Source organism: Rattus rattus, chromosome 6 (genome assembly GCF_011064425.1).
Source record: "Rattus rattus isolate New Zealand chromosome 6, Rrattus_CSIRO_v1, whole genome shotgun sequence".
Classification (NCBI taxonomy): Eukaryota; Metazoa; Chordata; class Mammalia; order Rodentia; family Muridae; genus Rattus; species Rattus rattus.
The window spans coordinates 135,935,758-135,963,636 of NC_046159.1; the positions used below are offsets into that span (position 1 = coordinate 135,935,758).

At 44.4% G+C, this 27,879-nt stretch overlaps 1 protein-coding gene across 1 annotated transcript; it reads left to right on the forward strand.

The window, feature by feature from the left end:
* On the forward strand, window positions 1-27,682 carry LOC116902986 (protein lifeguard 1-like). The gene is made up of 11 exons (XM_032905305.1): window positions 1-60; window positions 195-321; window positions 4,693-4,970; window positions 12,900-12,978; window positions 13,939-13,992; window positions 15,686-15,776; window positions 17,940-17,977; window positions 18,063-18,150; window positions 21,322-21,411; window positions 23,393-23,440; window positions 27,374-27,682. Coding segments are annotated over exons 2-11 (912 nt in total). The 5' UTR covers window positions 1-60; window positions 195-319; the 3' UTR covers window positions 27,518-27,682.
* Window positions 27,683-27,879: the final 197 nt, after the last annotated feature.

Genomic DNA, 27,879 nt, shown 5'->3' on the forward strand with positions numbered 1-27,879 from the left:
GTTTTACTACCTGCCTGGCTGTTTGGATGGCTGCTGGCTCAGGAGAAGCTTGAGGACCAGGTGAAAACCTCATTTGTGTTTCAGGAAACAAACCAAATATAGTTCTTCGAGGAAGACTCAGTTGCTTTTGGGTTTTTGTTGCTTTTGCCTTTAGCTGCTTTGGAAAAAAATCTGTTTCTGCTTCTGACTTGCAGGACGCCGTGGACACCAGCTTGGTCATTTGAGCATCTTTCAGTGACCTTCAGCTTCGTGTGAAGATTCCTTTCATAGACAAGCTCCAGACTTTATCATATAGGGGGATATTTCCTTTGTCTTCAAAATGTAAATATAATATTATTGAAATTATTACTTGGGATAAATGGCCACATAAAAATTCATTCAAGTTAAGTACACTCCCAACCGAGCTGTATCAGAATGACGATCAATCCCATTTGCTGTATTCCTGTCCAGTCAGAGAAGGGGGTGAACATTAATGTGATCTCCCTAAATATTATTCTCAAATTTTATTTTCAAAATTCAAAACTGACTTCACAGTGAAGTCCCCATTGGTGCATATGTGTGTGTATGCATATGATGTTTTTGCGTCTGTGCCACAATTAGTCTGCTTCCCCACTGATGGGTAATAGGTCGTTATAAATTTTTGGTGGTTATAAACAGTGAATCGATATACTGAATTTTCTTTCACATAGACCTTTGCCTTCGTGTGTTTATAGAATAAATTACTCCAACTATAGCTGTGGGGCCTAAAGTGCTACACATGTGGGTTTCTGGTAGATAGCACAAAGCTTTATATTGAAATGAGGTGGGGGTTGGGGATTTAGCTCAGTGGTAGAGCACTTGCCTAGCAAGTGCAAGGCCCTGGGTTCGGGTCCCCAGCTCCGGGAAAAAAAAAAAAAAAAAGAAATGAGGTGGGTTACCTCAAGTGTGACAATCCACTGTTTATAACTGACTTAATGCTTAGGGCCCATGAGTGCTTTGAGGTAACAAAAATATTTTAATTTTGCTTAAAATCAAGAGGAAAATTATGAACACCATGACAGATACCATATAATGAACCCATCCCGCCTTATACCGATATTTCCAGCAATAACAAGGAAAGATTATTTTAAATATATTTAAATTTGCAATTATTTAAATTAAACCTATGGACTGTTTTGGGGAAGAGGGAACTCAGTAGAAGAAACGTGGACTCATGGGAGCGATGATGTGCCCCCAGATTATCCATTTCTTTATAGTCTTAACAGCCATGAGAATCATCTTTGTAATCTTTGGATGCCTTTCATTACTGCTCTTATTTACAAGTCTTTGGTGGTTTTGCAAGGCATCAGTGTCCAGGCTTACTGGCAACTTACATTTTTATGAATTGATTATTTGTGTTCACTACCCTCTCTGCACAATAAACATTGCAAATATTTTATCATTTTCTTATATCAGATTTGTTGAAATTTTTTTTATAATCCAAAGTGTTTAATAGTTTAATATCTGAACTGTACCTTCAATCTGTCAAATACTTCTCTCTCTCTCTCTTTTAAATGGTATCATTTTTATAAGTGTATCCATACATTCTTTGTATTTCCTAATAGAGTATATATGATTATTATTAGATTTGAAAATATTTTCAGTTCACCTATGTATTAGTTACTTATGTATTTCTGTGACTAAACACCATGACCAAGGCATCTTAGAAAAGAAAGCGTTCAATTGGGATTATGGTTTCAGGCTTAGAGTCCATGCTGGCAAAGCGGAGGCATAGTGGCAGGAAGAGGCTGGAGCTGAGAGCTTACATCTCTATGCACAGTGGGAGACAGGGAGAGAACACTCCCAGTGACACACTTCCTCCAGCAGTCTACAGGAATTTCTAATCCTTCCCAAACAGTTCCACCAACCAAGGACCAAGTATTCCAACATAAGAGTCTATGGGAAGGGGGTTGGGGGATTTAGCTCAGTGGTAGAGCACTTGCCTAGGAAGCGCAAGGCCCTGGGTTAGGTCCCCAGTTCTAAAAAAAAAAAAAAAAAAAAAAAAAAAAAAAGCGTCTATGGGAAGGAGGCATCCTCATTCAAGCCGCCACAGCCTGCAACAGATCTTTGAATGAAAGAAAAAAGCAGCTATTAAACTACTGTTTCTGAACGTGTAACTAATTGTTCTAACATTGAAGGGCATAATTTGAAGTTTCGTCTTTGTCAAATATTATCAAATTTATCAAATTCTCATATACACATCAATTTGTACCTGAACTCTCTTCCATCCCATTGATCTCTTGCTACACCGGTATTACAGTTTTAATCATATAGCTCTATATTATATGTATGTATGATATACATATGTACGGATGCATTTTATTTCTGCAAAAGTAAATCACTACTGCTGCTCTTGTAGTCCTCTTTCAAGTTTGTTCTTGATTTTTCTCATGTATTTATGCTGATGAACTTTGGTGTTACTAGAAATCACTACTGAATCTTGCAAACATTTGAGACTAATTGGAGGAAAAGGAACATCTTTATTAAATGCCATCTGTTTCTCCAGGAGCCTGACAGGTTTTTTTTGTTTGTTTGGTTGGTTAGGTTTTTTGGTTTTGTTTTTGTTTTTACTTCCTGTTTGGCCATCAGTCTACCCTGGCTTTACCATCTTAGTCTCCTTTTCCTACCCCATCATTGTCCCTTGTGAGACAAAAAGTAGGCAGCGGTGGAGGGGGCTTGCTTGAAATCTCCCAACTTTGGCTGGGTGTAGGGACACCCACCTTTAATTCCACCCAGCACTCGGGAGGCAAAGAGGTGCAGAGAGCAGCACAGAGAGAGAGAGAGAGAGAGAGAGAGAGAGAGAGAGAGAGAGAGAGAGAGAGGAGAGGCAGAGGAGAGACAGAGGAGAGAGAGAGAGAGAGAGAGAGAGAGAGAGAGAGAGAGAGAGAGAGAGAGAGAGAGGCAGAGGCAGGCAGAAGTCTGAATTCAATGCCAGCCTTGTCTACAAATTGAGTTTCAGGACAGCTAGGGCTACAGAGAAACCTTGTCCTGGAACAAGAACAGCAGCAGCAGCAACAACAACAACAGGAAAAAAGAAGGAGAGGAAAGGAACGGAAAGGAAAGGAAAGGAAAGGAAAGGAAAGGAAAGGAAAGGAAAGGAAAGGAAAGGAAAGGGAGTTCGCATTTGTCGTGAGATGAGTGTTGACCTTTATTCTTCAAGAGGTTTCTGGAGACTGGCGTTTTGGTTGTCAAGTCCAGCAGCCAAGCCCAACTTCCCCAGCCACCATTTCTAGTCTCTGTTTTCACACTGACTTCCTCTGTTCCTTCTCTACACTGTAGGTAGAGGGGTCTTTATAAACCCTCAGTGATGGCCCACGGAATAGTTTTCTATTGCTGGTGATACACTTCTGCACAGACTGCGTGTCACAAGGCATAACAAGCCAACTGTCCTACAGTTCTGCAGGTCAGAAGTCCCAGCTTCGTGGGGCTAAAACCAAGGCCAACAGGGCCATGTTCTTTTCTGGAGACTCCACTAGAAAATCTGTTTTTTGCCCAACTTCTCCAGCTTTGTTCCAAGCTGCTTCTAGAATCATCTTCATAGCATCTGTGTCATTTTGACTTCCATTTGCCCTTCCTATCCTGTGTTTCCTGTCCTCCTCTCTTCTAAGTATGATCACAGAAAACTCTTGACTTTGAGGTCGGATTGAACCTGGAGCCAACTTATCTCAATGTCCTTATGTCCACCTGCAGTTTCTTTTTATAAGCATAGCAGAGAGTCCAGGGCCCCAGGAGAGGACAATTAGGAGACTATCAGCTTCCTAACATGCCAATGTCACTGAGGGTAAAGGGTAGTTTCTTTAGGTTATTCCAGCCTCCCTACCTCCCAAGTGACAAAAATCCCAAGACTCCATTGTTTAACCCCACTACACTATGAACTTCCGTATCCTGGGATGTGAGCATCTCCAGTGTCTGGGGCCTGTCTTGTATGCTTCCTCTGGATCTGGCCCGGGGCGACTGCTCTATCGAGGAAAGCTTTCTCCCCACCTCTTTATTTGCCCAAGTCCTATAACAATTCCGGCCTTGCCTTCACCTTTCCTGAGAATGTCTGGCAGCCTCTTCCACTCCCTGTGCTTTCCTCTGGGTATCACAGAGGGCGCCCACATCCTCCCACGTCCCTGACTCACTTACATTGACTTTAATACCATTGCTGTCCTGATGTACTGTCTCTCCCCCAGGGTAAGTCCACTGAATACAGAAGCCATGGAGGAATCTCCACAGGCCCTTTAACTCCCTGATGAGTGAACTCAAAGGTCCATTCCGGAATAGGAAGAAAATTATTTTACTCTCCACTAGTCGTTTTCAGCCTTTCTAATGCTGCCGCCCTTGAATGCAGTTCTTTATGTTGTGGTAACCCCTCCACCATAAGATTGTTCTTATTCCTACCTCATGACTGTCATTTCCCTACTTTTATGAATCTTAATGTAAAGACTTTTGGAGATAGAGGCTTGTCAATGGGGTTGTGACCCACATGTTGGGAACATCTGCTGTACAGGGTCTGTCTCACAGGTGTTTGCTTATTCACTTAATGGGCATTTGTTATACACTGGTGTGATATGAATGGATCTACCGTCATCAAAAATAGGGGGAAAAATCACTTGAAAGTTATAAGGATAGTAAGGTAGTGGGGAAGGGGGTGTGGCTACGAGGACATGGATGACAGGTTTTCTGTTCCAGGAAACTAGACTTGGAGGTCAGTGAGCCGGTCAACTTCAGCTCTGGAGATCATCAACATCTGGTTCATAAGGCAGCAATTAAAAGTAACTCCGGCAAACTGGATCAGCAGTCCTTCACAAGTTCATCTGGAGACAGACCACAGGAAGCCGTAAAATATCCATATCCGAGGAATAGAGACGGAGCAAACGCCTATGCAGTACAAATTTCTGAGGATGCTACCCCCCCAAACGAGAGCGTAAACCTATCCAGTCCCTTTGAAAACACGTCCATCCGTAAAGGTAAGAGCGCGTAAGACTCGGGTTCAGAAAAGAGCTGTGTCTCCTTTAAAACATTTCCATGGCGTGCACTGCCAGAAAGAATGATTTCTTTTTCACTTAGCTTTCTTGCTCTTTCTTTATCATGAAACGAGTCAGAGGCTGCAATAATCGATCACCGTGATGTTGTACGGGAGATTCAGAAATCCATAATACGTACACGGCGACATTTGAATTTTCTGAAGGAAGTCTGGGCTAACTGTTGATTGTGAAATGTTCTCATCTACAAACAACATGGTCACACCATATTGGCCTAGGTTTTTAAACATATTAATTAAATGTCCTAGGTGTTTATTCTGGAATAGGCAGGAATATATTAATCAGAGAATGGTAGAAATGTTAAAAAACTGTGACATAAATAAATGAGAACTTTTGTTCTCATGAAATGTGATATTGAAGGGCAGTAGTAAGGGCAATGCTGGGGATCCCCATGTCGCAGATGCTGCGCTCCTGGGGCCTGGGTAGCCTGCAAGCGGCCTCGGAACTTTTTTATTTCCAGTGATGCCTCCCCGTCCCCATCCTATGTCAGCGACTGGAAAGAGGCCTTTGGGAGCTCTGGCCTTCTGGATGAAAAAGGGAAAGAGCCAAAGACCAAGGGCCAAGGGCCAAGGGATGACAAAGGTTCTGACAGTTCCAAAAAGTCCCATTCGCTAGAGGAGTCCCTGAGCCCTCCGAACTAAACCTTTTGCATCCCCACAAGGGCTTTCACCCACCCGCAGTCCATCATAGCTGAATGAAGCACTTGGCAGCTCTGTCTGCACTTTTCCTTGTTGGGCCGATCATCTCATTTCACATGATATTTGGGTCAGAGTATAAGGAAGCCAGAGCAGATGGGTGTCACCAGGCAGCCAGCAGCTTAGGTGTCAGACTTTCTCCACAGTGTCACGCGGTTAGTCTTTACAACTCTCTGAATGGAGAAGTCATCTCGGCATATTGGAGACGTGGAAACCAGATTTAAAGAGGTGGGACCAAAATACATGTAGAAGCTACCTCACCAGTTAGGGATTGACAGCAGCGTCTTCTGAGAGTCGGAGGCGAGCCTTTTTCCTGATTTTCACAAGTTGCCCAGTCTGTAAGGCGAAAGACACACAGGGAAGAAGCTTGGCAGGGCAATGACGTAAGAGTCTCGGAGGGAGGGGCTTGCACCTTGGCGGCATCTCCAGGAAGACACTGTTTGAAAGTCGTCAACTCCGCTCATGTGAAGTGCATACACACTGTTTTCATTAAAATTTCAGTTTTGCAGTCAGCACCATAATCCGTTTGGATCATGTTTATAACTTTAAAATGAAACCCATCGGGAATTAACACCCGTTTTCCTCGGCCCTGTCGACTGCTAACCTTCCTAACCCCGTGGACCCGCTTATTAAGACCCATCTCATACAAACGGGAGCACGGAACATATGCTCTTCTGGAAATATCTCTTCGTGAAACATAAGGCTTTTAAGGTTCACCTACCTATTTTATGGCCATGTAGTATTTTTATTGCCTGGAAGACATTGCATTAATTCACGTATTTGTTGGTGGGGGGCGGGGAGGACGACGACCCCCACAGACTCAATCCAAATTCTAATTAAGTGACTTTGTCGTGATTGTGAGCAGGACAGTAGCCTTAAAGCCAAACGGAAGATGAGCTGCACAGAATGGGCTAGAGGAAGGGTTTTTAAAGGTTTCTCCGGTATGTGCCGCTGCTCCAAAAGCTGGCTCCCCTCAGTGAGGAGCTGTCTCTGTCTCCCCCTGTTGACAGGGTGGAGAAACTGCTTTGCCTCCTGGCACACAACCAAGAGTAGGTTTACAAAAGACAGAGCACGGCCGTTTTACAATTCTGAGGAGCCGGCAAGAAGTCAGAGTTGCCTGCAGCTTGTATTTTGGGAATTTAGAATGGATGCCTAACACAAAATGGGGGTTTCCTTAGCCATCACATATGTGTCAATCGATAGTCACTTGGGCTGCTTCTTCTTTTGGTTATTGTAACTAACGCTGCAACCAATATTCAGGAAAGGCTCTAGCAGGCCCTAGCATGACAGCCATGATGCCGACAGGTTTGCCCTTTCCCCTTGCCTTTGCCTCCTAAACCATAGTTTACATGCCCAAAGCTAGCCACCAAGGTCTTTTCTTTTATTTGGACAATTTCTTTAGTCAGACTCATTCTTGGCTGATCACCAAGGTCCAACTATCAAAGTACGGGAGTCCAACCATCAGAAGCCCTCTTCCGGCTGTCTTAGTTAAGATGCCCAACCAAAACATACCACTGCGTTCTGCATCCTGGAGCGTTCTAGCACAGGCCTCTCCTTTTTTCCTCTTAAAAATCACACCTGCGAGGCTATTTGCTGTTGTTTCTGCCTAAGTCAGAAACCAACCACTTTGTTTTGCCCCCTCGTTATACAGGTGTTTGGGGTGGGGTTTGTCCGATGTGTGTAGGTCTCTTCAAGTCACATATTAATCTTATATAAACGTATGTTTACATTTCTCTTGGATGGAAGGCAGGATTGTTGAAGGACACCACAAGTTCCTTCACCTTTTGATGAATGGCAAAGCTTCTCTAAGGCAGCCTCGCCAGTTTTCATTTCAACCAATAATATATGAAGGTTTCTGCTTCTCAATATCCTTGCCAACGTTTGTTATTATCTTTCTGATTGTAAACATCCTAGTGAGGGCGACGTGGTATTACATAATAGTTTTGAATTGAGTTTTTCTTTTCTCCCCTTTTACTAAAAATAGATTCCCCCCCCCTCATATACTAACTCCTGATTATGGCTTCCCTCCCACTACTCCTCCCAGGTCCCTCCCTCCCCTCCCCTACCATCCAGATTCACCCCTTTCTGCCTCTCATTAAAGGCTTCTAAGAGATAATAACTAAATATAACAAAGTAAAATACAGCAGGACAAAGCGAAAACTATCACATTAGAGATGGACAGGATAAATAGACAGAAAGAAAAGAGCCTAAGAGAAGGCACAAGAATCAGAGCCCCAGCCATTTGCACACTCAAGGATCTCATAAAAACACTAAACTGGAAGCCATGATACATACGCAGAGGACCTGGTGCAGACCCATGCGGGCCCTGTGCCTGCTCCTTCAGTCTCTGTGAGTTCACACGCGTCTTGCTTTGTTGATTGAGAGGCCTCATTTTCCATCCCCTTTGGCTCTTATATGCTCTCCTCCTCTTCCCAGGGGTTCCCTGAACCCTGCAGGGAGGGATTAGATAGGGACACCCTATTTAGGGTTAGTGTTCCTAGCTTGCTCATTCTGCACAATGTCTGTCTGGGGTCTCTGTATTTGTTTCCATCTGCCGCAGAAGGAAGCTTCTCCGATGATGGTCCATGAGTACAGCAGAATATGTATGGGAGGTATTTTATTGCTACATTTTTTTTTAGAGCAGTAGTATTTGGTTTTGACCCGGGTCCTTGGTCTCTCACGCGTACAAGCGGTGACAAGCACAGGTTCCATCCTGTGAGTGAGTCTAAAGTCAAATGAGACTTTGGTTGGCTGCTCCCACACACTCTGTGTCACCATAGCACTAGCCTACCTCGCAGGCAGAAGAACACTGTAGATCAAAGGGTTTGCGGCTGACTTCATGTTTTCTCGTGTCTTTTAGTAGTGTGTGGAGTATCTTCCTGTACCAAAGACACCAGCAAGTAGGGATGAAGGTTCTGTGAAACTCAACTTCTCCATAGTCACTGAGCTGTCTGGGTGCTGTCTTCAGCAAAGGGACATGTCAGTTTGCGGAGAGCACAAACTATATAGTCCATGTAGACCTATATATGCTACAGTCTTAGCATCAGCTTGGGTGGTTTAGTGTGGGTCCCCCATGGGACCCCTTTCACCAACAACTCAATTAGCTGTGATCCAATTCTGGTGATGGACGCTACATTTGGTCACAAGAGGTGGCCAAGCAGGTCTCTGCCTCCACTGTTATTTGGTGATTTCCTTTGGTTCACCTTCATATATGTTTATATTTTAGGAAGCTTCTAGTGTATTAAGTTTTCATATTACTTATCAGATAACCCTTAAATTCACCTGTCCATCCCCATAATTCTTCCTTTATCCCTCTTTCCCCACCTGACTCAATCTTCCACCAGCTACACCCCTTCCATGTACAACTGTTTATTATGTTTTCCTTTTCTAAGGATCTCGCTGGATTCTTCCACATGCAATCATCCAGTGTGACCAGCACCATTTGTTGAAGACGATATCTTTATTCCACTGTGTATTTCTGGCTCTGTTAAAAAAAAAAATCGGGTGTCCATAGGTGTGTGGATTTATATCTATGTCTTCAGATCGATTCTATTGGTGAATGTTTCTGTATTTGTGCCAATATTATATTGCTTTTATTGCTAAAGCTCAGTAGTACAGCTTGAAATCAGGAACAGTGAAGTCTTCTGACAAAACTAATAAAAATCCCTCTTGTTTGCCATTGGGCAATGTTCTTTCTGTTTCTATTTTGTGGAATTGTTTAGCTATCCTGGTTTTGTGTGTATGTGTTTCCATATGAAGCTGAAAAATTGTGCTTTTCAAATCTATGAAAAAATGTTGGAATTTTAATGGGAATTGTATTGGATCTGTAGATTGCTTTTGGTAGGGTGGCCCATTTCTACTATGTCAATCCTACTAATCCATGAATATGGGAGATCTTTCCATTTTCTGATATCTTCTTCAATTTCTTTCTTCAATGTCGTGAAGTTTTTTTTTCATACAAGTCTTTCATTTGCTTATTTGGAGTTACCCAAGATATTTTATACTATTTTAGGCTATTGTAAAAGGTGCTATTTCCCTGATTTCTATTTCAATCTGTCATTTGTATATGGGAGGGCCACTGATTTTCGTGAGTTAGTTTTGTACTTTAATGAAGATATTTTATCAGCTGTAGGAGTCTCTGGTGGAATTTTCAGGGTCACTTATTTATATTATCATGTTTTCAAACAAAGACGCCTTGACTACTTTCTTTGCAACTTGTATCCCCCTCATCTCCTTCAGTTGCCTTAATTGCTCTAGCTAAGACTTCAAGTATATATTGAATATGTATGAAGAGAGAGGACAACCTTGTCTTGTTCCTTATTTTAGTGGAAATTCTTTGAGTTTCTCTCCATTTAAATTGATGTTTGCTTTGGTTAGATTTGGTATTGGACAATTGATGATGGGCTTTCTGTAAATTGCCATTACTATGTTGAGATATCTCCCCATGTTCCTAAGCTCTCCAGAATTTTTATCATGAAGGGGTGTTGGCCTTTTCATGAGATGACCATGTGTTTTTTGTCTTTCAGTTTGTTTATATGGTGGATTACATTTATTTATATATGTTGTACCATCCCCACATCTCTGATATAAAACCTACTTGATCAAAGTGGATGAACTTTTTGATGTATCTTGGATTAGGTTGCAACCATTTTATTGAGAATTTTTACATCTGTGTTCATAAGGGAAATTGGTCTCTAATTCTCTTTGTTGGGTTTTTAGGTGGTTTGGGCATCTGGATAACAGTGACATCATAAAACGAACTGGACAATGTTCTTTCTGTTTCTATTTTGTGGAATAATTTGAGGAGTATTGGCATGAGCTTGTCTTTGAAAGTGTGATAGAATTTTGTGCTAAAACCACCTGCCCCCCCTTTTTTTGTTGGAAGACTTTTAATGACTGCATTTATTTCAGTAGTTGTAACAGGTCTATTTAAATTGCTTATCTGATCTTGATTTATCTATAGTAAAGTGGTATGTATCCAGAAAATTATCCATTTCTTTTAGATTTGGTATTGGACAGGTTGTTTTTTTTTTCTTTTTCTTTTTCTTTTTTTCTTTTTTTTTTTTTGTTTTTTCTTCTCCCCCCCCCTCCTTGTGCTTGCTAATCAATCCTCTTCACTGAGCTAAGGGATCCCCGGCCCTTTTTTTTTTTTTTTTCTTTTTTTCCGGAGCTGGGGACCGAACCCAGGGCCTTGTGCTTGCTAGGCAAGCACTCTACCACTGAGCTAAATCCCCAATCCCCAACCCCTGGACAGGTTTTTAAAGTCTGTCCTTATCATTCTTTGGATTTCCTCAATGTCTGTTGTTATATGTACCTTTCCTGATTTTGTTTATTTGGTCTCTCTCTCTCTCTCTCTCTCTCTCTCTCTCTCTCTCTCTCTCTCTCTCTGCCTTTTAATTAATTTGGATAAGGGTTTGTCTATCTTCTTGATTTCTCAAAGAACAAATACTTTGTTCCACTGATTGTTTTTATTGCTTTTATTTGTTTTTACTTTATTGATTTCATTCCTGACTTTGATTATTTCTTGCCACCTATTCCTTTTTGTTATAGCTCTTTCAGGTGTACTTTTAAGTTACTAGTATGAGATCACTGTATTTCTGAGATTACTGGGAGCTGACACTTAGGAGTGGGGATGGTCTGGGGAGGTCCAGAGGGTGAGGAAAGGCCACTGCAGAAGGACGGTTACAGACATAGGGATGAGACTGGGGATTGAACTTGGGGAAATTGAAAAGTAAAGATCTGCAGTTAACCTGCCTGGATCTTTGGTGAGAATGGGTTCCCAGGGACACTTATGTTTTCCTAATGATTAGAGGGGCTGGACATCTTGAGGTATCCACATGTTTTCTTTGGGGACTACTATTCAAACCCTTTGCCCATTTTTTAACAAACAAACAAACAAACAAACAAACAAAACCACCACTAACGACTTCATGATTCTGTGAGTTGACTAGCCCCAGGCTTGACAGCAGATATATTACCCACTGAGCTATTTCCCCAGTCCCCAAGAAAACATCTTTAACGATTAGGCTGAAAACCCTTTCTGTTTGTTTGTTCTTACAACCAGGAGTGTCTCTTCATTGCTTTGTTTGGTTTTCAACTCCTAAACTGAAGCATTTCTCCACTTCAGCCTTCTGAGTAGCTGGGATCCTCAGTGTGTCCCACAGTGGTTGGCTTTGATTAGATATTCTTTTTTTTTAATTAATTTTTTAACTTATTTACTTTATATTCTGCTCACTGCTCCCTCCCAGCCATCCCCACACAATCCTTCCCCCATCTTCCCCTCCCCTTCTCCTCTGAGCAGGTGGGTGCCCCCCAGGTATCCCCCAACCCTGGCATTTCAAGTCTCTGCCAGGCTAGGCATTTACTCTCTCACTGAGACCCGACAAGACAGCTCAGCAAGAACATATCCCACATACAGGCAACAGCTTTCGGGATAGCCTCCACTCCAGTTGTTCCGGACCCACATGAAGGCCAAGCTGCACATCTGCTACATATGTGCGGGGAGGCCTAGGTCCAGCCCGTGTATGTTTGGTTGGTGGTTCAGTCTGTGAGAGCCCCAAGGTTCAGGTTAGTTGACCCTGTTGGTCTTCCTGTGGAGTTCCTATCCCTTTTGGGACCCACAATCCTCCCTCTTATTCTTCCATAAGAGTCCCCAAGTTCTATCCAGTGTTTGGTTGTGGGTGTCTGCATCTGTCTGAGCCAGTTGGTGGGTGGAGCCTCTCAGAGGACAGCCATGTTAGACTTCCGACCGTAATCATTAATTAATAACAGTGATTGGTGCTTGCCGGTGGGATAGGTCTCAAGTTGGGCTGGCTGGTGGTTAGTCCTTCCCTCTGTCTCAGTTCCATCCCTCGTGCCCGCAGTTCTTGTAGACAGAATAAATTTGGGGTTGAAAGTTTTTGGGTGGGGTGGTGTCCCTATGGCTCCACCGGGCTTCCTGGCTCCATATCCGCAATGCTTCTCACAGAGTTTTTTAAAAAGCACAAGTTCAAAGGTTCTCCAGAGTCATTTCATTTTTGTTGTTCCCATTTGCTGACTCAAACAGCAGCTGCCTCTCCCGGCCTGGAAAGACAGTGGGGAACTCCTTTCACTGGGCTGGAAACCGCATTCGGTTTTACCTTTGGATATGGGGTTACAAAGTAACGTCTCGTCTCCACAGGTTTCATTGTGAAAGTGTTTGTCGTTCTCTCGGTTCAGCTGCTCATCACCGCGGCAATCATCAGCGTCTTTGTTTTCTGGTGAGTCGTCTTCCTTACTGCCCAGAATTAGCCGTCCTTTCGCTCCTGTTTTCCCATAGGCAGGTTCTTCTGAAGCACCTTCCAGGTAACAAGGCAAGAGGTTTCTAGAGTTTATCTTCCTAAGTCAAGACTGTTTTTCTTCCTCTTATTTGAGGAACTGTTTTCTTTTAATTTTCTCTGAGTTACTTTCTCAAATCTAACTGGATAAATAGGCAAGAGCCTCGAGACATTGAAGGCCGGAACACTGTTAAACTCTCTGGTTATCTGAGAGACTTTAGTCAAGTCACCACCCTCACTCTATTGAGAGAGTTTTTTTCCCCGCAACACAATGAGTTGATTTCTTTTAGCTTACGGATATATCAGTCTTAGTGTCTTATTTATTTTGTTTAGGTTTGGGTTTTTTCTTGTTTCTTGTTTTGTTTTAGTTTTTGAGGGAGGTCTCACGATGTAGCTCTGGTTATCCTGGCTGTCTCTGGCTGTGCCTCGCTATGTATGTAGAACAGGCTGGCCTTAAGTTTACAGATATCCCCCCACCTTTGCCTCTGTGGGGATTGAAGGTATGTGTCACCATGTCTGGATCTAATTTTTTTTTTTTAAAGGAAGGTCTTCCCCACCTGCCTCCTTTTAAATTTGATGTATAATTTTAAAAAAATTGTTTATAATGTATCTCTTTTTTCTTTGTGCTGGGGATTTACACCCAGGTCTCCTTCACACACGCTGAGCAGATGCTCTAATGGGGAGCTGCACTAGCAGCCTATTTTTCCATTAAAAAGAGTGTTTCGATACTTCCTCTCCATTTTTCCTTCTTGATCACTTAGTTTACCCATGCTTCTCATGATACCATTATACTTCTAGTTAGCAAATTTTACTATCTTATGTATATACATGTGTGTGTGTGTGTGTGTGTGTATATATATATATATATATATATATATATATATATAATTTTTTTTTAACCAGCGAAGCTGTAAGAAAGTGGATCATCGCCATGCCCTGGTTCATGTATGCACTCCTGTAAGTATCATTAATGATTCTATTAACTACTGACCAAGATTTTGTCACTATTAAAAATGTGGTAAACTGTAACACTCTTGCTGGGCATGATGACATATGCCTGTAAGCCCAATACTTAGGAGGTAGAGACAGGGTACCCAGGAATTGAAGGCCAGCTTTGACTGTGTAAGACTCTGTCTCAAAATAATAATACAAACTAACAACAACAACAAAACAGTCAAAACCACCAGGATTAAACATAATACTTTTATATTTTATTTGCTTTTTTTCTTTTTTTAAAAAAATTATGTATTACAAGTGTATCTGTGCAACACGTATATACTGTGCCCACACTGGCCAAAAAGGGACATCAGGTCTCCCTGGAACTAGGGTAACCGATCGGAAGCAAACCCAGATCCTCTGGAAGAGCAACCAGATCTTAACCTTCCAGCCATCACCCCAGCCTCAGTATTTGATTTCCTTTATGTGTGCCGTCTGTCTGTGCCTACTTGTTGGTATGTACAGCTGTTACACAGGCATCCACAGACGGTGACAGAGAATTTTGGATTTCCTGGAACTGGAGTTAAGGGAGTTTGCGAGCTGTGAGTACTAGACCCGGCCGGGTCTTCTGCAAGACTGGCCAGTGCACTAAATCTCTAATCTATCTCTTCAGTCCCTGGGCAAAATTCTCTAAATGACACAATTAAAGACAGAAAACAAGTTAATTGGAGCCAGAAGTCAGGGTCAGCTGTGTGTCAGGTGTTGCTACGGAAGAGTCATACCAGGCGGCCTTTGCTGCTGTGCTATTTATGTTATGTCCTGAATGTTAATTGAGGTGGTGGTTATATGTATCTACACATAGACTCATGTCACATCCCCATGTTAAATAATAATAACACAGGTTCAAATTATTCCCATGTCCCATTAATGGTTTGACCGCGCCTGCTCAGTCAGCCAACAGGTTCTGCAGGGCAGGAGCGAGGATTAAAAAAGGAAAATGACAATCAGACAACATGACCCCAGCATGACCCCAGCATGACCCCAGCATGACCCCAGCCAGTTCTGAGGCTGAAGGGAGTTTATTATTTTCCAGTCTGCTCTCACACCACTTTAAGTACATGCAAAATGATAAGACCAGTTGTGGGTCAAGGAACAGGCAAGACAGTAAACAAAATCCAGTAAACACCTTTCTAGGGGCTAATCACGGTGAAGCCTCACCTGAGCCTGCTCTGAGTTTTGCATCAACTCAAATGTAAATGTTCTTAATCTGAGCCTATTTCCTGAGTTCCCACCTTGAGCTTCCTTTTTTGTCCTGGCCTGATGTCAAATTCCTGCCAAATTTCTAGAAGCGGCCCCCAAAATCTCTCCACACTGGTTTTGAAATTGTGCTGCAAATATATTACTCAAAACCATTGGTGAAAGTTTCATACAGCTTTTATCGAAATTCTCTCTCCTTTTACAATTTCCCACGAATCTATATCTTTAACAAAAAATGTAAAAGGGAAGCTACCTACCTGTGGATGGGAACGTTAAAATTCTCGTTTTGCAGGCCTAAAAGAGAGGTAAGTAGGAAGATAGCAGTTTGGTTCGCTCTACGTATCAGATGTGGGCCTGTGATGATATGTTTGCACGTGTGTCCCTCTGCCTGTCTGTCTGCACATACGACTTGCCCATCTGAGTACCAAAGCAGTAACTGGCGGTTTCCAACCTGCAGCCCAGCAGTCCTGATTGTGATCGTTATACTTGCTTGCTGTAGGGATATCCGGCGCCAAGTGCCCGCAAACTACATTCTCCTGGCATTCTTTGTAAGTAACTCTCCTTGACTGGTGCGTTAACCTCCCTCTGACGCTTTTCTCGTCTTACTGTATCACTGTCTTTACTGTGTAACTCGTGGTGCAGGAGCACTTGTACAGAAGTAGCAATTCACAGGGACACCGAGACGGAGGTGTCCTCATCCCCTGTGTACTTGGATTCCAGGCCGCTCTTGGCTGTGGCGAACTCGTCCCTCTTGAAGCCATCCATGAGCCCACTTACAAGTCAGGGCTATGTCTGCAGTTAACCTGGGTGCTATCGGACCTCTGAGGATAACATTTTCAAAGAAATAGATTGGGGCAGATGGCTGTCTGCTATCCACAGTGGTATTTCATTCCAAACTTGAGGAACCTTCCTTGGCTGTAGTGGATCCCCGGCTGGTTGCCCAGGCAAGCGGTTCCTATGCTGCGCTGTGGACTGTGTGGTATTCTCACAATGTCCTTGCCCCCAGCTATCTTCTTAAGACATTTTCTTAATCTTTTCCTGGCGCAATTACTTCCTCTGTCTCCAGGAGACAGCTTGGAAGCAGAGTTGATAGATAGGAAGGGGACAGAGGAAGAGAACTATTCTCTTACTAGGTAGCCCTGGCTGATCTAGACTGGCTGTACAGACCAATATTGCCTCAGACTCACAGAGATCCACCTGCCTCCGCCTCCAGAGGACTGGGATTAAAGGCATGCACCACCACTACCTGGTTATGCTTGAATGTTCTTTCTCTCTCTCTTTTAATCTTTATTCGTCTTTTATGTATTACTCACTCTTGCCACAAACAGCTTTTGTCCCCTAGAATTTGTGACTCCCCACATCCCAGTTCTGAACATGCTTGGTTTCTACAGTGATCGCTCTTTTTCTGGGAGCTATTCTTCCTCTCGCTTCCCAGGCCTGCCTGTCTTCTGTCTTGGTGGCTCTCTATCTCTGTCTGTCTCTATGTCTCCTTGCCTCCTTGTCTTTCTGTCTCTCTGTCTCCTTCTCTCCCTGTCTTTCTGTCTCTCTGCCTCTCTGCCTGGCTGCCTGGCTGCCTGGCTGCCTGCCTGCCTGTCTGCTGGTCTGTCTGTCTTTGATGGTGCTGGAGAAGTAGACAGAAGGCACCAGGGAAAAGTGAGAAACACAGGAGGAAGGTTGGAACCCGGCACATTATTGAAGTACCTATTTGCACAAAGTCTAAGTCTTGTCCCCTGGTGGACATAAGGACCGTTTTCTTAGGCACGTTAACAAACAGCCTGAGGCAACAGAGTCCCAGTCCAGGTCTGGGAAATCCAGAAAAGTGACCGAGGACATTTCGGCCTCAGCCCTTTTCCAGCCTCTGATGGATTGAGAAAGTCCAGAGCCAGTCTGGTGTCAGCAATTAGGTTAGGATATGCTATCCTTTTCCATCTCTGATGAGACTAGGGGACTTCTCTGGCCCTTCCCTCAGACCATCAAATTCCCCGGTGTCTTGTTGGCCAACAAACCTCTTCAGTCCCACCTGGTTGTGGTCCTGAGCCTGGCTGTGAGTCTGACAATTACTTAGTGTGACCCTCAGACACCCTCGCCTGATGGATGTCAGTTCCCACCTCTCTCCCACATTGCCCAAGGCCTGGGTCCATGTGGTTGGAGGAAATCCTTCAGGACACCCATCTTGTGCTGTCACCTCTGCTAGGAACTACCCTGTAGTCCCATATCCTGGCACCAAGGTCTCGGTTCTTATCCCAGGTCTGAGGCCTGAAGAAACATTTTAAGTTTAATAGGGACCACAGACAGTGACATCATCGGAGAGCGTGGGCAGAACATTCATGGAAACAGGCTGTGCTGTCCTGAAGTGTGCAGCTAATGTGTGGATAGTCCCATTAATTAATGAAGGTGTGGTCCACAAATTGACCTTTTACATCTTCATCTACAACCAGTCCATAGTTTATGAGCCAAATAATGAAAGTCGCTGTGGTGTTCTCGGGGAGAGTGTGACATTTACGTGACAGTGAATGGTTACTGGACCAGTTGTCTCCCATAAGCACCCGGTAGCTGTGCTCCCAGGGTTGTGTGCACATCCATGTGTGCTTGCTCCCTAGATGTCGCCCAAGTGCACACAATGACTGGTGCCCTCTTCTGAAGCCTAGGACTTGGCCGTGAGCTTTGCTTGGAGAAACGGGCTGCAGATTTACTGTGAATTTTCTTTTCAGACCATTCTGGAAGGCCTGCTGCTAGGAAGCATGTCCGTGTAAGTCTTTGATATGTGTCTTCGTTTTATCGCGTGTGCTTTCCTTTGAACGTGTCTGAGCAGTAACCACAGTCTCTGGTTCCAGCTTCTACAAAGCAGATGAGATACTGTGGGCCACAGGAGCCACCACTGCGGTGACATTAGTTCTCACTTTGTTTGCACTACAAACAAAAGTAGGTATCACTGAAACAAATCTCTATGGTGAGGGAGTTGCTGACTGTGTCCTGTGTCCCTCCTGACTCATTCAGAAGAGAGAGCCCCTTACTCCTAGGGGTTCCTCCTGGCAGGTTCCTCTTGGGCTAACCACCTTCCCTACCAATATCCACTCCCACCTTGTCGTGACACAGACCAGCTTAACACAGCCAGACTTTGAGGTTTCCTGTGCCCTTGTCCCTTGGGCCCTACAGACGGTCACGGCTGCTCACCCAGTTCCTTTCAGCCCACTTCTGGAAGGGGCTCTTTTACAAACCAACAGCCCTCCTCCTCAAGCTGTGCTATGGAGTGTGCCCTGTGTTCCCCTGCTGGGGCCCCAACTCAAACTGGTAGCTTATCTTCACAGTCACTAGGGCTCAGAAGCACTACCGACCTCCAGTATAATTCATAATTATAATTCATAATTATAATTTATTTTGGTGGAATTGTCCCAGGACCTTGTAATGCCAGTCGAGTGGCATTCCACAAAACCCACATCCTTTTGTTTTTGTTTTTGATTTTTTAAAACCATGACGCTGGAGTCTCACCAGCCCTAGGACACTTCTGGGGATCTAGTGGGCTCTTTCTAGTGGCTCTTTTATTTATGGTCACCTTGCTTTAGTGAGCTCACCTTAGTTTAATAACTAAAGAATATTTGCTCAATTGTTTAACACATCTCATAAGGATGACTGTATACATAAGGACAACTATATACATAAGGACAACTGTATACATAAGGACAACTGTATACATAAGGACAACTGTATACATAAGGACAACTGTATACATAAGGACAACTGTATACATAAGCAGAATTTTAGCCTTTGTTAGTGGTACAAAGAAGGTCCATCAAGGTAGAGGGATCTGTTAAAACATTCAGTTACATTGTATCAAAAGTAGTGTCCAGGGACTGGGGAGATGCTCAGTCAGAAAGTGACTGCTGTGTCCAAGTTTGATCTCCAGCATCCATGTAAAGACCTTGGTGCATTGGCATGGGTTTGTAATCACTGCTCTAGAGGGTAGACACTGGAGCACTGGAGTCTCTGGCCAGTTACCTTAGACTGTTTTCTGAGCTCTAGGTCCTAGTGGAGACCTTTTTCAAAACATAAGGAATAACAGCTGAAGTGGACCTGTAGCCTACACACACACAGTCACACACACACACACACACACACACACACACACACACACGCACATGCACCCCTGCCCTGTACCCTAAAGTAGAGCTTCGGCATGATTTAGAATCAGATCAGTGCTCGCCATCTCAAGTGTGGTTCTCGTAGAAGCCAGCTTGCGTGTAAACAGACAAGCCTCCCTTCAGTGAGTGATAGACCATAGATTCAGAGCCGTTCACCATCTCTAAATGTCAGGATCGTTCTCCCAAGCCCCACAAGAATTTAAATTACTCACAGGTAAGAAATGACCTGAGTTCAGAGAATGGAGCCTTTTGCTGAGAAGCGCTGTAAAGACAACCCCTGGTGTATTTGCATTAAAGACTCAGAGACAACTAAACCTTTCGGTTTTTCTTTTTCTGATGAAGTTATGTGGTGGGCATTTACATAATTCTCTTCCTCTACAAGGCTCCCCAGAACTCCAGAGGAAAGGTAGCTCACACACCGATCCTGAGTTTTCTCATGAACCCTAAACTGCCCCTTAGAGGAAGAAAAAGTAAACAGAATGCCCATTTGGTTTAAATATAACCAGACTTCATCTTCAAGTCCGCTCCTTTGGGTTGAGTGGCAGTTTCTTGTACATTCAAGATACTTGGCCTCTTGGGCGCTGCTGGCCTTTCATCTGGAAGAAGTGTGTGGCTTTGTGAGGCCAAAGAGGAACTGGTAGCAGAGAGACCATCCATTAGCCATTCTGTTCTGAACTATGGTCTCCTGCTTTGGGCTTTCTGAGCGTGTCCTGTTGGTCTCTGAAGCCAAGAGTCTAGCCCAGATGTGACTCAGATTCAGAGTTTGTCCAGAGCTGACAGAGATTTCTCCGGAGTCTTAATGGGGCTGAAGAGGCTGCAGGACTAAGAAGGACACCTGGAGAACCAATCCTGTGTGTGCTGGGGACAAAAGGGAAGTGCAAGAGATATCTTGTGTGTTTGGAATTTTTCTCAGTCTCTTTAGGAACAAAACAAAACAGCCCCAAAATACCTGGGGTCACTAATCTTTAAAAAAACAAACCTAAGATACACATTAATAATTGCCAAAATTAAAAAATAATCATGAACAGTAATTTTGAAAATATACAATGTACATTTAATGAAAATATTTATAAACAAATATTTGTATACAAATTTGAAAAAGAGATCCCATTAATATAGTGAAATAACTTATTTCTTATTTAAAATGATTTATTTATTTATGTATATGAGTACACTGTAGCCGTCTTTAGACACCAGAAGAGGGCGTCAGATCCCATTACAGATGGGTGTGAGCCACCATGTGGTTGCTGGGATTTGAACTCAGGACCTTTGGAAGAGCAGTCGGTGCCCTTAACCATTGAGCTATCTCTTCAGCCCAAAATAACTTATTTCATTTTTCCTAATGTTTTCTGTTTATATAGAATTATTATATAGAATTATTCTTTAAATACGAATAATTATGATCATGTTATGCACACAAATTTATAACTATACAATTTATGTTTTTATTACAGAAAACCAATCTTTCCTTCCTTCCTTCCTTCCTTCCTTCCTTTCTTCCTTCCTTTTTCAGCAGAGATTCGAATATTCTAGTCTGGCCTTGGACTTGTCATGACTCTAAACTTCTGATCTTCCTGCCTTCTCCTCCCCAAGTGCTGGGAATACAAATATGTCCCACCACATCTGGCTTCAAGGGAGACATTCTTATAAATACAAAAGTAGAATAAATACAGTGGGTTCTCATGTCTCCTTGACCCAGTTTAAAAAATTATCAACCCGGACTCCCAGTATTTTATCTTAATTTCCACCATTTTGTCCTCCTTCCCGAAGCAAATCCAAGGGACTGTGGCAGTTGCATCCTTTATGTGGTAATTTTCATTGCTTGGGGCTAAGGCATTTCCATCCCAACAAACGGCCAGGATAAATTGTGTGCAGGGTAGAGAAGGCATCTCTAAACATTTGAGATCCTGCCTAGACGATAACGGACTCACATGTGGTGTTTCTGTCTTCCCAGTGGGATTTTACCCTGCTAAATGGAATGCTGTTTGTTTTCACCAGTGTGCTAGTGATCTACGGGATTGTCACACTTGTGGTTCGATCATATGTAAGTGACTGCCATTTTGAAACCTTCGAGAAGTACTCAAAATGAGGGAAGTGCTGGCCGTGTCAGCACAGGTACCCTGAGAAGCCGGCACGGTGTTGGGGCTAAGTGTGGGAGGATTCTATTATTATTTTTATTAGTATCTGTGGTGATGGGGATTGAATTCAAGGCCTTGAGCTGTCAGGCAAGCGCTCTCACCTCTGAGCCAGCTTTTAGAAAATGTCCTTGAGGTCAAAGACGAATGGCAGTGGTGGGCACAGTCCAGCGCCGTGTGCACAATTCAGCGCTGGTCGAACATGGGGGATTCAGTGGAGAAGTGCCATAGACTGGAATCTAGTAGTTAGCTGTCCATTCCCAGTAGGGTCTTGAGGGGACCCTATCCTCTATGGTAGACAATGTCTTCTGCACCCAGGCGCTGCTTTGTCTGAAGCCAGAGTGGGAGAAAGGCTTCTTTAGCTAAAGGTTCCAATATTGACCCACAGCAGGGGGCTTAGCATCCACCCAGCTTGCTCTCCAGTATGTATTCATTGATGTCTCCCTAAGTATCAGACATGGACCTCGTGTATGTTTTTCACCAAGCTATCACAGTCAGCTCTCACAACATTCCTGAACAATATTTCTTATTTATTTTATAGATGATCGGATAGGCTCAGAGGACTTTAATTCACTCAGGATCCCCAAGGGGTAAGGGGTAGAGGTAGCGAGCGGGGAGATCAGGTTTGTGTGACTTTTAGGCAGGGTCTACACCTTCTCCATTACTTTGTGCACAGTCTGTCTCTGGAGCTGAAATGGTGTCTAAGAACGTCAGATATGGAAACCCTGCCTGGGACCTCGAACTGTTTGACCAAAGTTCCGAGGCCAACTTGTTCAAGTGCCGAACCCAAGCACTTATCTGGCAGCAAGTGGAGTTCTTACACCATCTTTAGACTCGGGACTAGGGGTTCTGTCTGGGATCATTTGGCCAAGTGACTGAGCATGTTTGTTATAACCGGGGAGGTGGCATCTAGACAGAGTGCATTCCTGTCTCAGTTCCCTCTCACAGCATCTCCCAGCTACAGTCTTACACATGCATGGGCAGAAGATTCTTGTCCCAAGTTGGAGCAGGACGCTGGCAGCTTTGAGCCCTCTGTGTTCCCAGTGTCCTTCGTGCTCTCCCTTTGGTGCTCCAAAGACCATGCTACGACTCAGTCTCCCCTCTCCACCAATAAGCTCTTCTGGGGAGCGCTGCTATCCCCCTTGGGAGCAGCGTTCTCCTCCTTGAGACTTCAAGCTATATTTTTCTCGGATGTTGTATGCTCTTCTCCCCTCTTCCCGTGTGAGCCGGACCCTGGGTGTTTAAATATGTCCCATATTTCCTGATCAGGGGAAAATCCCAGTCCAGGTTGGCTTAGGCAAAGGTCCTGAGAGTTTCACGGGTTTGAAAAAGAGCTAGGACTCAGCTCTCCTACCTACATGTCTGGGGCTAGGACGACTAGCCACTTGTACTTGTACAGTAAAAGCCAAGAGACCTGGATGACTGTGTCAGTCATTCCCCAGCTGTTCCACTGCTTGCAGAATGGTTTCTGCTATCTTTCTTCCCCCTCCCCGACTAGGGACCGTATAACCCTTGTGCTTCTAGAAACCCTCTCGCCCAGGGAAGGCAGGTTCTCTAGAAGAGTTATGCAGAAGGGATGGTAAGTGGACCCTATGTAATAGACTGTCCTTACCCTGCCCTACTGGGTAATTGTGAAGATCAGCACATTTTTTTGAGTCTTTATCAGAAAGAAGTGGTAGACATGTGTATGTGTGTATATGTGTGTGTGTGTGTGTGTGTGTGTGCGCGCGCATGCACGCACATGTGTGATTAGGTTCAGGAAGAGCCAGTTCCTGCAGGCTTGACTGTCTTTGGAATGGGTCCTTGTCAGAGGATGAGGACTCACTAAGCACGTCCACCATTTCATGTTGTGTGAAGCTATCTATACCCCCCCTTTTTCTCCCTGTGCAGTGGCTGCATCTGGTGTACTCAGCACTCGGAACACTGCTCTTCTCCATGGTAAGTTCTGGTTTTCCTCCGTGCCGTAGACCATAGTGTATGCTCACAGGGCCTGTGCTGGTCAGTAGAGTTAGACATTATCTAGAACACTCCAGCAACTCGCCCAGAATTGCTGCATGCCCTCTCTAATCTATGAAAGCACCCCATTCTGGGGCTGGGGCTGGGGCTGGGGCTGGGGCTGGGGCTGGGGCTGGGGCTGGGGCTGGGGCTGGGGGCTGGGGCTGGGGCTGGGGCTGGGGCTGGGGCTGGGGCTGGGGCTGGGGCTGTCCCGAAGAGGAAACTGCTTTCCCAGCATGTAAAGGACCTTGAGTTTGATCCCTGGCACCACACAAACGCAAAGAGTAATAATAACAGGGAAAGATCACCTTCCCTGAAAGAATTAATGTTTGAGAAGAGACTGTGTAGAAGCCTCAAAGCTAATCACCACAAGGCGTGGTTTCCTTTGCTTAGAGCACCCACCTTCCCATTTCTCACACCAGGAGCTCCGGAGAGGGCTGGCGCAGGCCCCTGCGGATGCCTCTGGGAAACCCCTCTCTTTCCGTTTAGTCCTATCTCCTGCTGTCCATATTTGCAGTTATTGTGAGGTTTTAAAAGTAACCCATGTGGCTATTTTTAAAATTCAAACACTACAGTGGACTGTGAAAAGAGAGGGGAAACTCCCTCTTGCCACCGTTGCTCAGAGGTAAACACCCACAGCAGATTGTAGGAGGCCTGCTTGAGTGTAGGAGCCCCAGCGTGCATGGAGCCGGAGAAGGATGTCAGGGGTCTCCTCGGTTACTCTGCCCTGACTTCTTTGAGACAGGGTCTCTCCCCGAACCTGGACCTGGGCTTATGGCCAGTTGGCCCCAGTGATTCTCTTCTCTCTGCCCTTGACACGTGTGGCCATGCTTGGCTTTTGTTTGTTTAGTTTGGTTTTTTGTTTGTTTGTTTGTTAACATGGGTTCTGAGGATTTGAGCTTACGTCCTAATGCTTTGGCCCACTGAGGCTTCTCAGGCTTCAAAGGAAAAAAAAGTAAAGACAAGGCAGTCTGTAGTACTGGCTGGCCTGAAACTTGCTGTGTAGACCATTTTAGCCTCCGACTCAGAAATCCGCCTGCTTCTGCCTGAGTGTCCAGATTAAGGGTGTGTGCCACATGCCATGCTAAATTCTTTAATAGTCATGAAAAATCTATGCATGAGATTAAGTGTATGCATTTGATTTTCTCGCCTCTCCTGCTATCCCGGAACTGATTTGTGCCCATCTCTTCTTTCTTCTGTGAGCTCAGCCTGTACAGGTCTGTTTTAGGCACAGTTCAATTCCCACAAAAGTAGGTTGATTCAGGAAGAATAAAAATTCTTGTAGATTCAGACAGGCCACTCAATACCAAAAAGTGGAGGAAGACATGTGTGTGTTTGTGTGTGTGTGTGTGTGTGTGTGTGTGTGAGAGAGAAAACACACACATGTGCACATGTGCATGCGTGTGTTTAAGCATATGTGCACATGTGAATGTGTGTATGTGAGTGTGTATATGTGTATGCAAGTGCGTGCATGTTTATGTATGCATATGTGAGTGTGTACATGTGTGTGCGTATACATGTGTGTATATGAATATATGTACATGTGTGTATGAGTATATGTACATGTGTGTGTATGTATGAAAGAGTGTATGTGTGTGTTTGTGTGTGTGTGTGTGTGTGTGTGTGTGTGTGTGTGTGTGTGTACATCTGTGTGTTGGAATCCTGGCTGGAGCTTGGCTGTGTCTTAGATGGTATTCAGAGCCTTTGTTCCCTTGGACAGGACAAGACACAACTGGATCCCTGCTCATCTTCCTCTCCCATTTTCCTGCCAGCCCTTGGACACACTTTCTTTTTTTTTTTTTTTTTTTAAAGATTTATTTATTTTATTTCACGTATCTGAGTACACAAAGTCGCTGTCTTCAGACACACCACACCAGAAGAGGGAATTGAATCCCATTATAGATGGTTGTGAGCCACCATGTGGTTGCTGGGAATTGAACTCAGGACCTCTGGAAGAACAATCAGTGCTCTTAACCGCTGAGCCATCTCTTGGACACACTTTCAATCACCTGATCAAACTGTGAAATGATGGAGACATTATCTATCTTAGGAGGAGTGCTAAAATTAATTCTGGGATCTTTTGGAGGAAAAGTCCTTGTTCCCTCAGTCAGGGCTCCAGAGTGGGAGAAGGGTGCTCAAGGTGCTGAAGCCTTTTGTGTGCCCAAACATTCTCCTTTACTTGGGGTGGAGGTGCTGGAGTTAGACTTGGGGGCGGGACTCAGCGAGCCAGGTAAGGCACACCCCAGCTCATGTTGGATCCCCTTCCGTCACTCACAGCGGCCGGCCCTCGTTTTCTCTGAGGTTAGGTTCAGTCCTGCCTATCCCATGTGAAAGAGATAGGATTCTGTACGAAGCTCTGCACTAACTACCTCCCTTCTGCTTGGACTCTTACCATTTGAAGCCTGCATGGGAATCAGCAGCCAGGGACAGTGGATATCTGAGCTTCTTGGGACAGGTTTCACAAAGCGAATGCCATTCTGAAATAGGTTATTTTATTTTTTTAAATATGCAAGACTTCACTATTCATGTGTCATGCCAGTCTTGGTGTGTCTGGCTGGGCTCTGAGTCTAGTCTGCACCTGAGAGGCTCAGAGGCCATTGTTCTTTCCTTCCTCCCATGATCCTCCTGCAGCCCAGATCTCCATCTTGTACCAGGCTTGAGGGCGAGAGAGGGTTCTGACGTTTTCATGCCCATATGTAGGACTCTGCAGTCTTACCTATTGCAGGTGAGGTGAGAGATGCCACAGGGAAGGGTCATCATCTTCACTGTCCGTCTCAGGCATACGGATGTCAAGGTTTGCTATCATCCCCAAGCAAGGGGATAGGGAGGCCACAGTTACAGGGCACCTTGTAGTGATGTGTCCCTCTTACCCATGTGGTCCACATTATTGAATAAAGACACAAAGGCCTTAGAAAGGCACAATACAGCAAATACAGAGGTGAATGCCAGCAGCAAACCACTGAACTGAGAACGGGACCCCTGTTGAAGGAATCAGAGAAAGGACTGGAAGAACTTGAGGGGGCTTGAGACCCCATATGAGCAACAATGCCAACCAACCAGAGCTCCCAGGGATTAAGCCACTACCCAAAGACTATACATGGACTGACCCTGGGCTCCAACCTCATAGGTAGCAATGAATATCCTAGTAAGAGCACCAGTGGAAGGGGAAGCCCTTGGTCCTGCCAAGGCTGAACCCCCAGTGAATGTGACTGTTGAGGGGAGGGCGGTAATGGGGGGGAGGATGGGGAGGGGAACACCCATAGAGAAGGGAAGGGTTAGGGGGATGTTGGCCTGGAAACCGGGAAAGGGAATAACAATTGAAATGTAAATAAGAAATACCCAAGTTAATAAAGATGGAGAAAAAACAAAAAGAAAGGCACAAAGGACTTGGAAGGAAAAGGAAGCTTACAGAGTTGGTTGTGTGGGCTTCAGGAGGATGAGATTCTTTGGTTCATGGAGAGCAAACTAGGACGACTTCATCAAGGACTGAAGCTCTAATTGTACTCAGTGACAACTGATCTGAATCTTTTTACTTCTTCCCCCTTTTCTTTCTCCCTTACCCTCCAATTTTGAGACCGAGTTTCGTCTAGCCCAGGTTAGCCAAGAACTTAGGTAGTTGATGATGACCTTGACCTTCTGACCTTCCTGTCTCCATCTCCAGGGTGCGAGAATTTCGGGCATGTGCTTCCACCCCATCTGTGTGGTGCTGGGGCTGACCCCCAGGGTTTTGTGTGGCATAAAAGTGCTCTACGAACACAGCTCTATCCCCAGCCCGCTCCATTGTTTTTAATGATAAAGTAACTGTCCCCGATGACGTAGGACATTTACCTGGTAGATGCGAACAGACTATAGAGATGATTCTTCTTTCTCTTCAAGTACCTGGTGATGGACGTGCAGATGATGGTGGGGGGGCGCTACCACTATGAGATAGACCCCGAAGAGTACATTTTTGCTGCTCTGAACATCTACGTGGACATCATCAACCTTTTCATTTTCATTTTGGACCTGATTGGACGATAGCTGATGGCCGAAGCTGGCTAAGCCTCAGAAGAGGAAAGGCGGGGCACCCGTGGCATGGCTGCCAGGCTCAGGCGTGCGGCGGTGACCATTCATGGGCCCTTTGAATAGTCACTCATTTACCAATTTATCTATCTATTTATGTCAATAAAAGCTAAGAATGTAGGAGATGGTAGCTGTTATAATTTTGTCTCCCTTGTCATATGGCAAAACCTTCTTATTCATATCAAAAGGTTTCAGATTCATATAAATTCAGAAAATGAGTATTTTAATAAAAAAAAATGGACATACGTTTAGAAGGTCCCCACTGCTTTGTTGAAGCTCTCCAGGCGCAATTTAAAGCTGTAAACACCAGCTCTACATAA

Coding starts and splice junctions, on each gene's coding strand:
- LOC116902986 (XM_032905305.1), top strand. Junction 13,993..15,685: donor TGGTTCATGTATGCACTCCT/GTAAGTATCATT, acceptor TCCAACCTGCAG/CCCAGCAGTCCTGATTGTGA. Junction 23,441..27,373: donor GAACACTGCTCTTCTCCATG/GTAAGTTCTGGT, acceptor TTTCTCTTCAAG/TACCTGGTGATGGACGTGCA.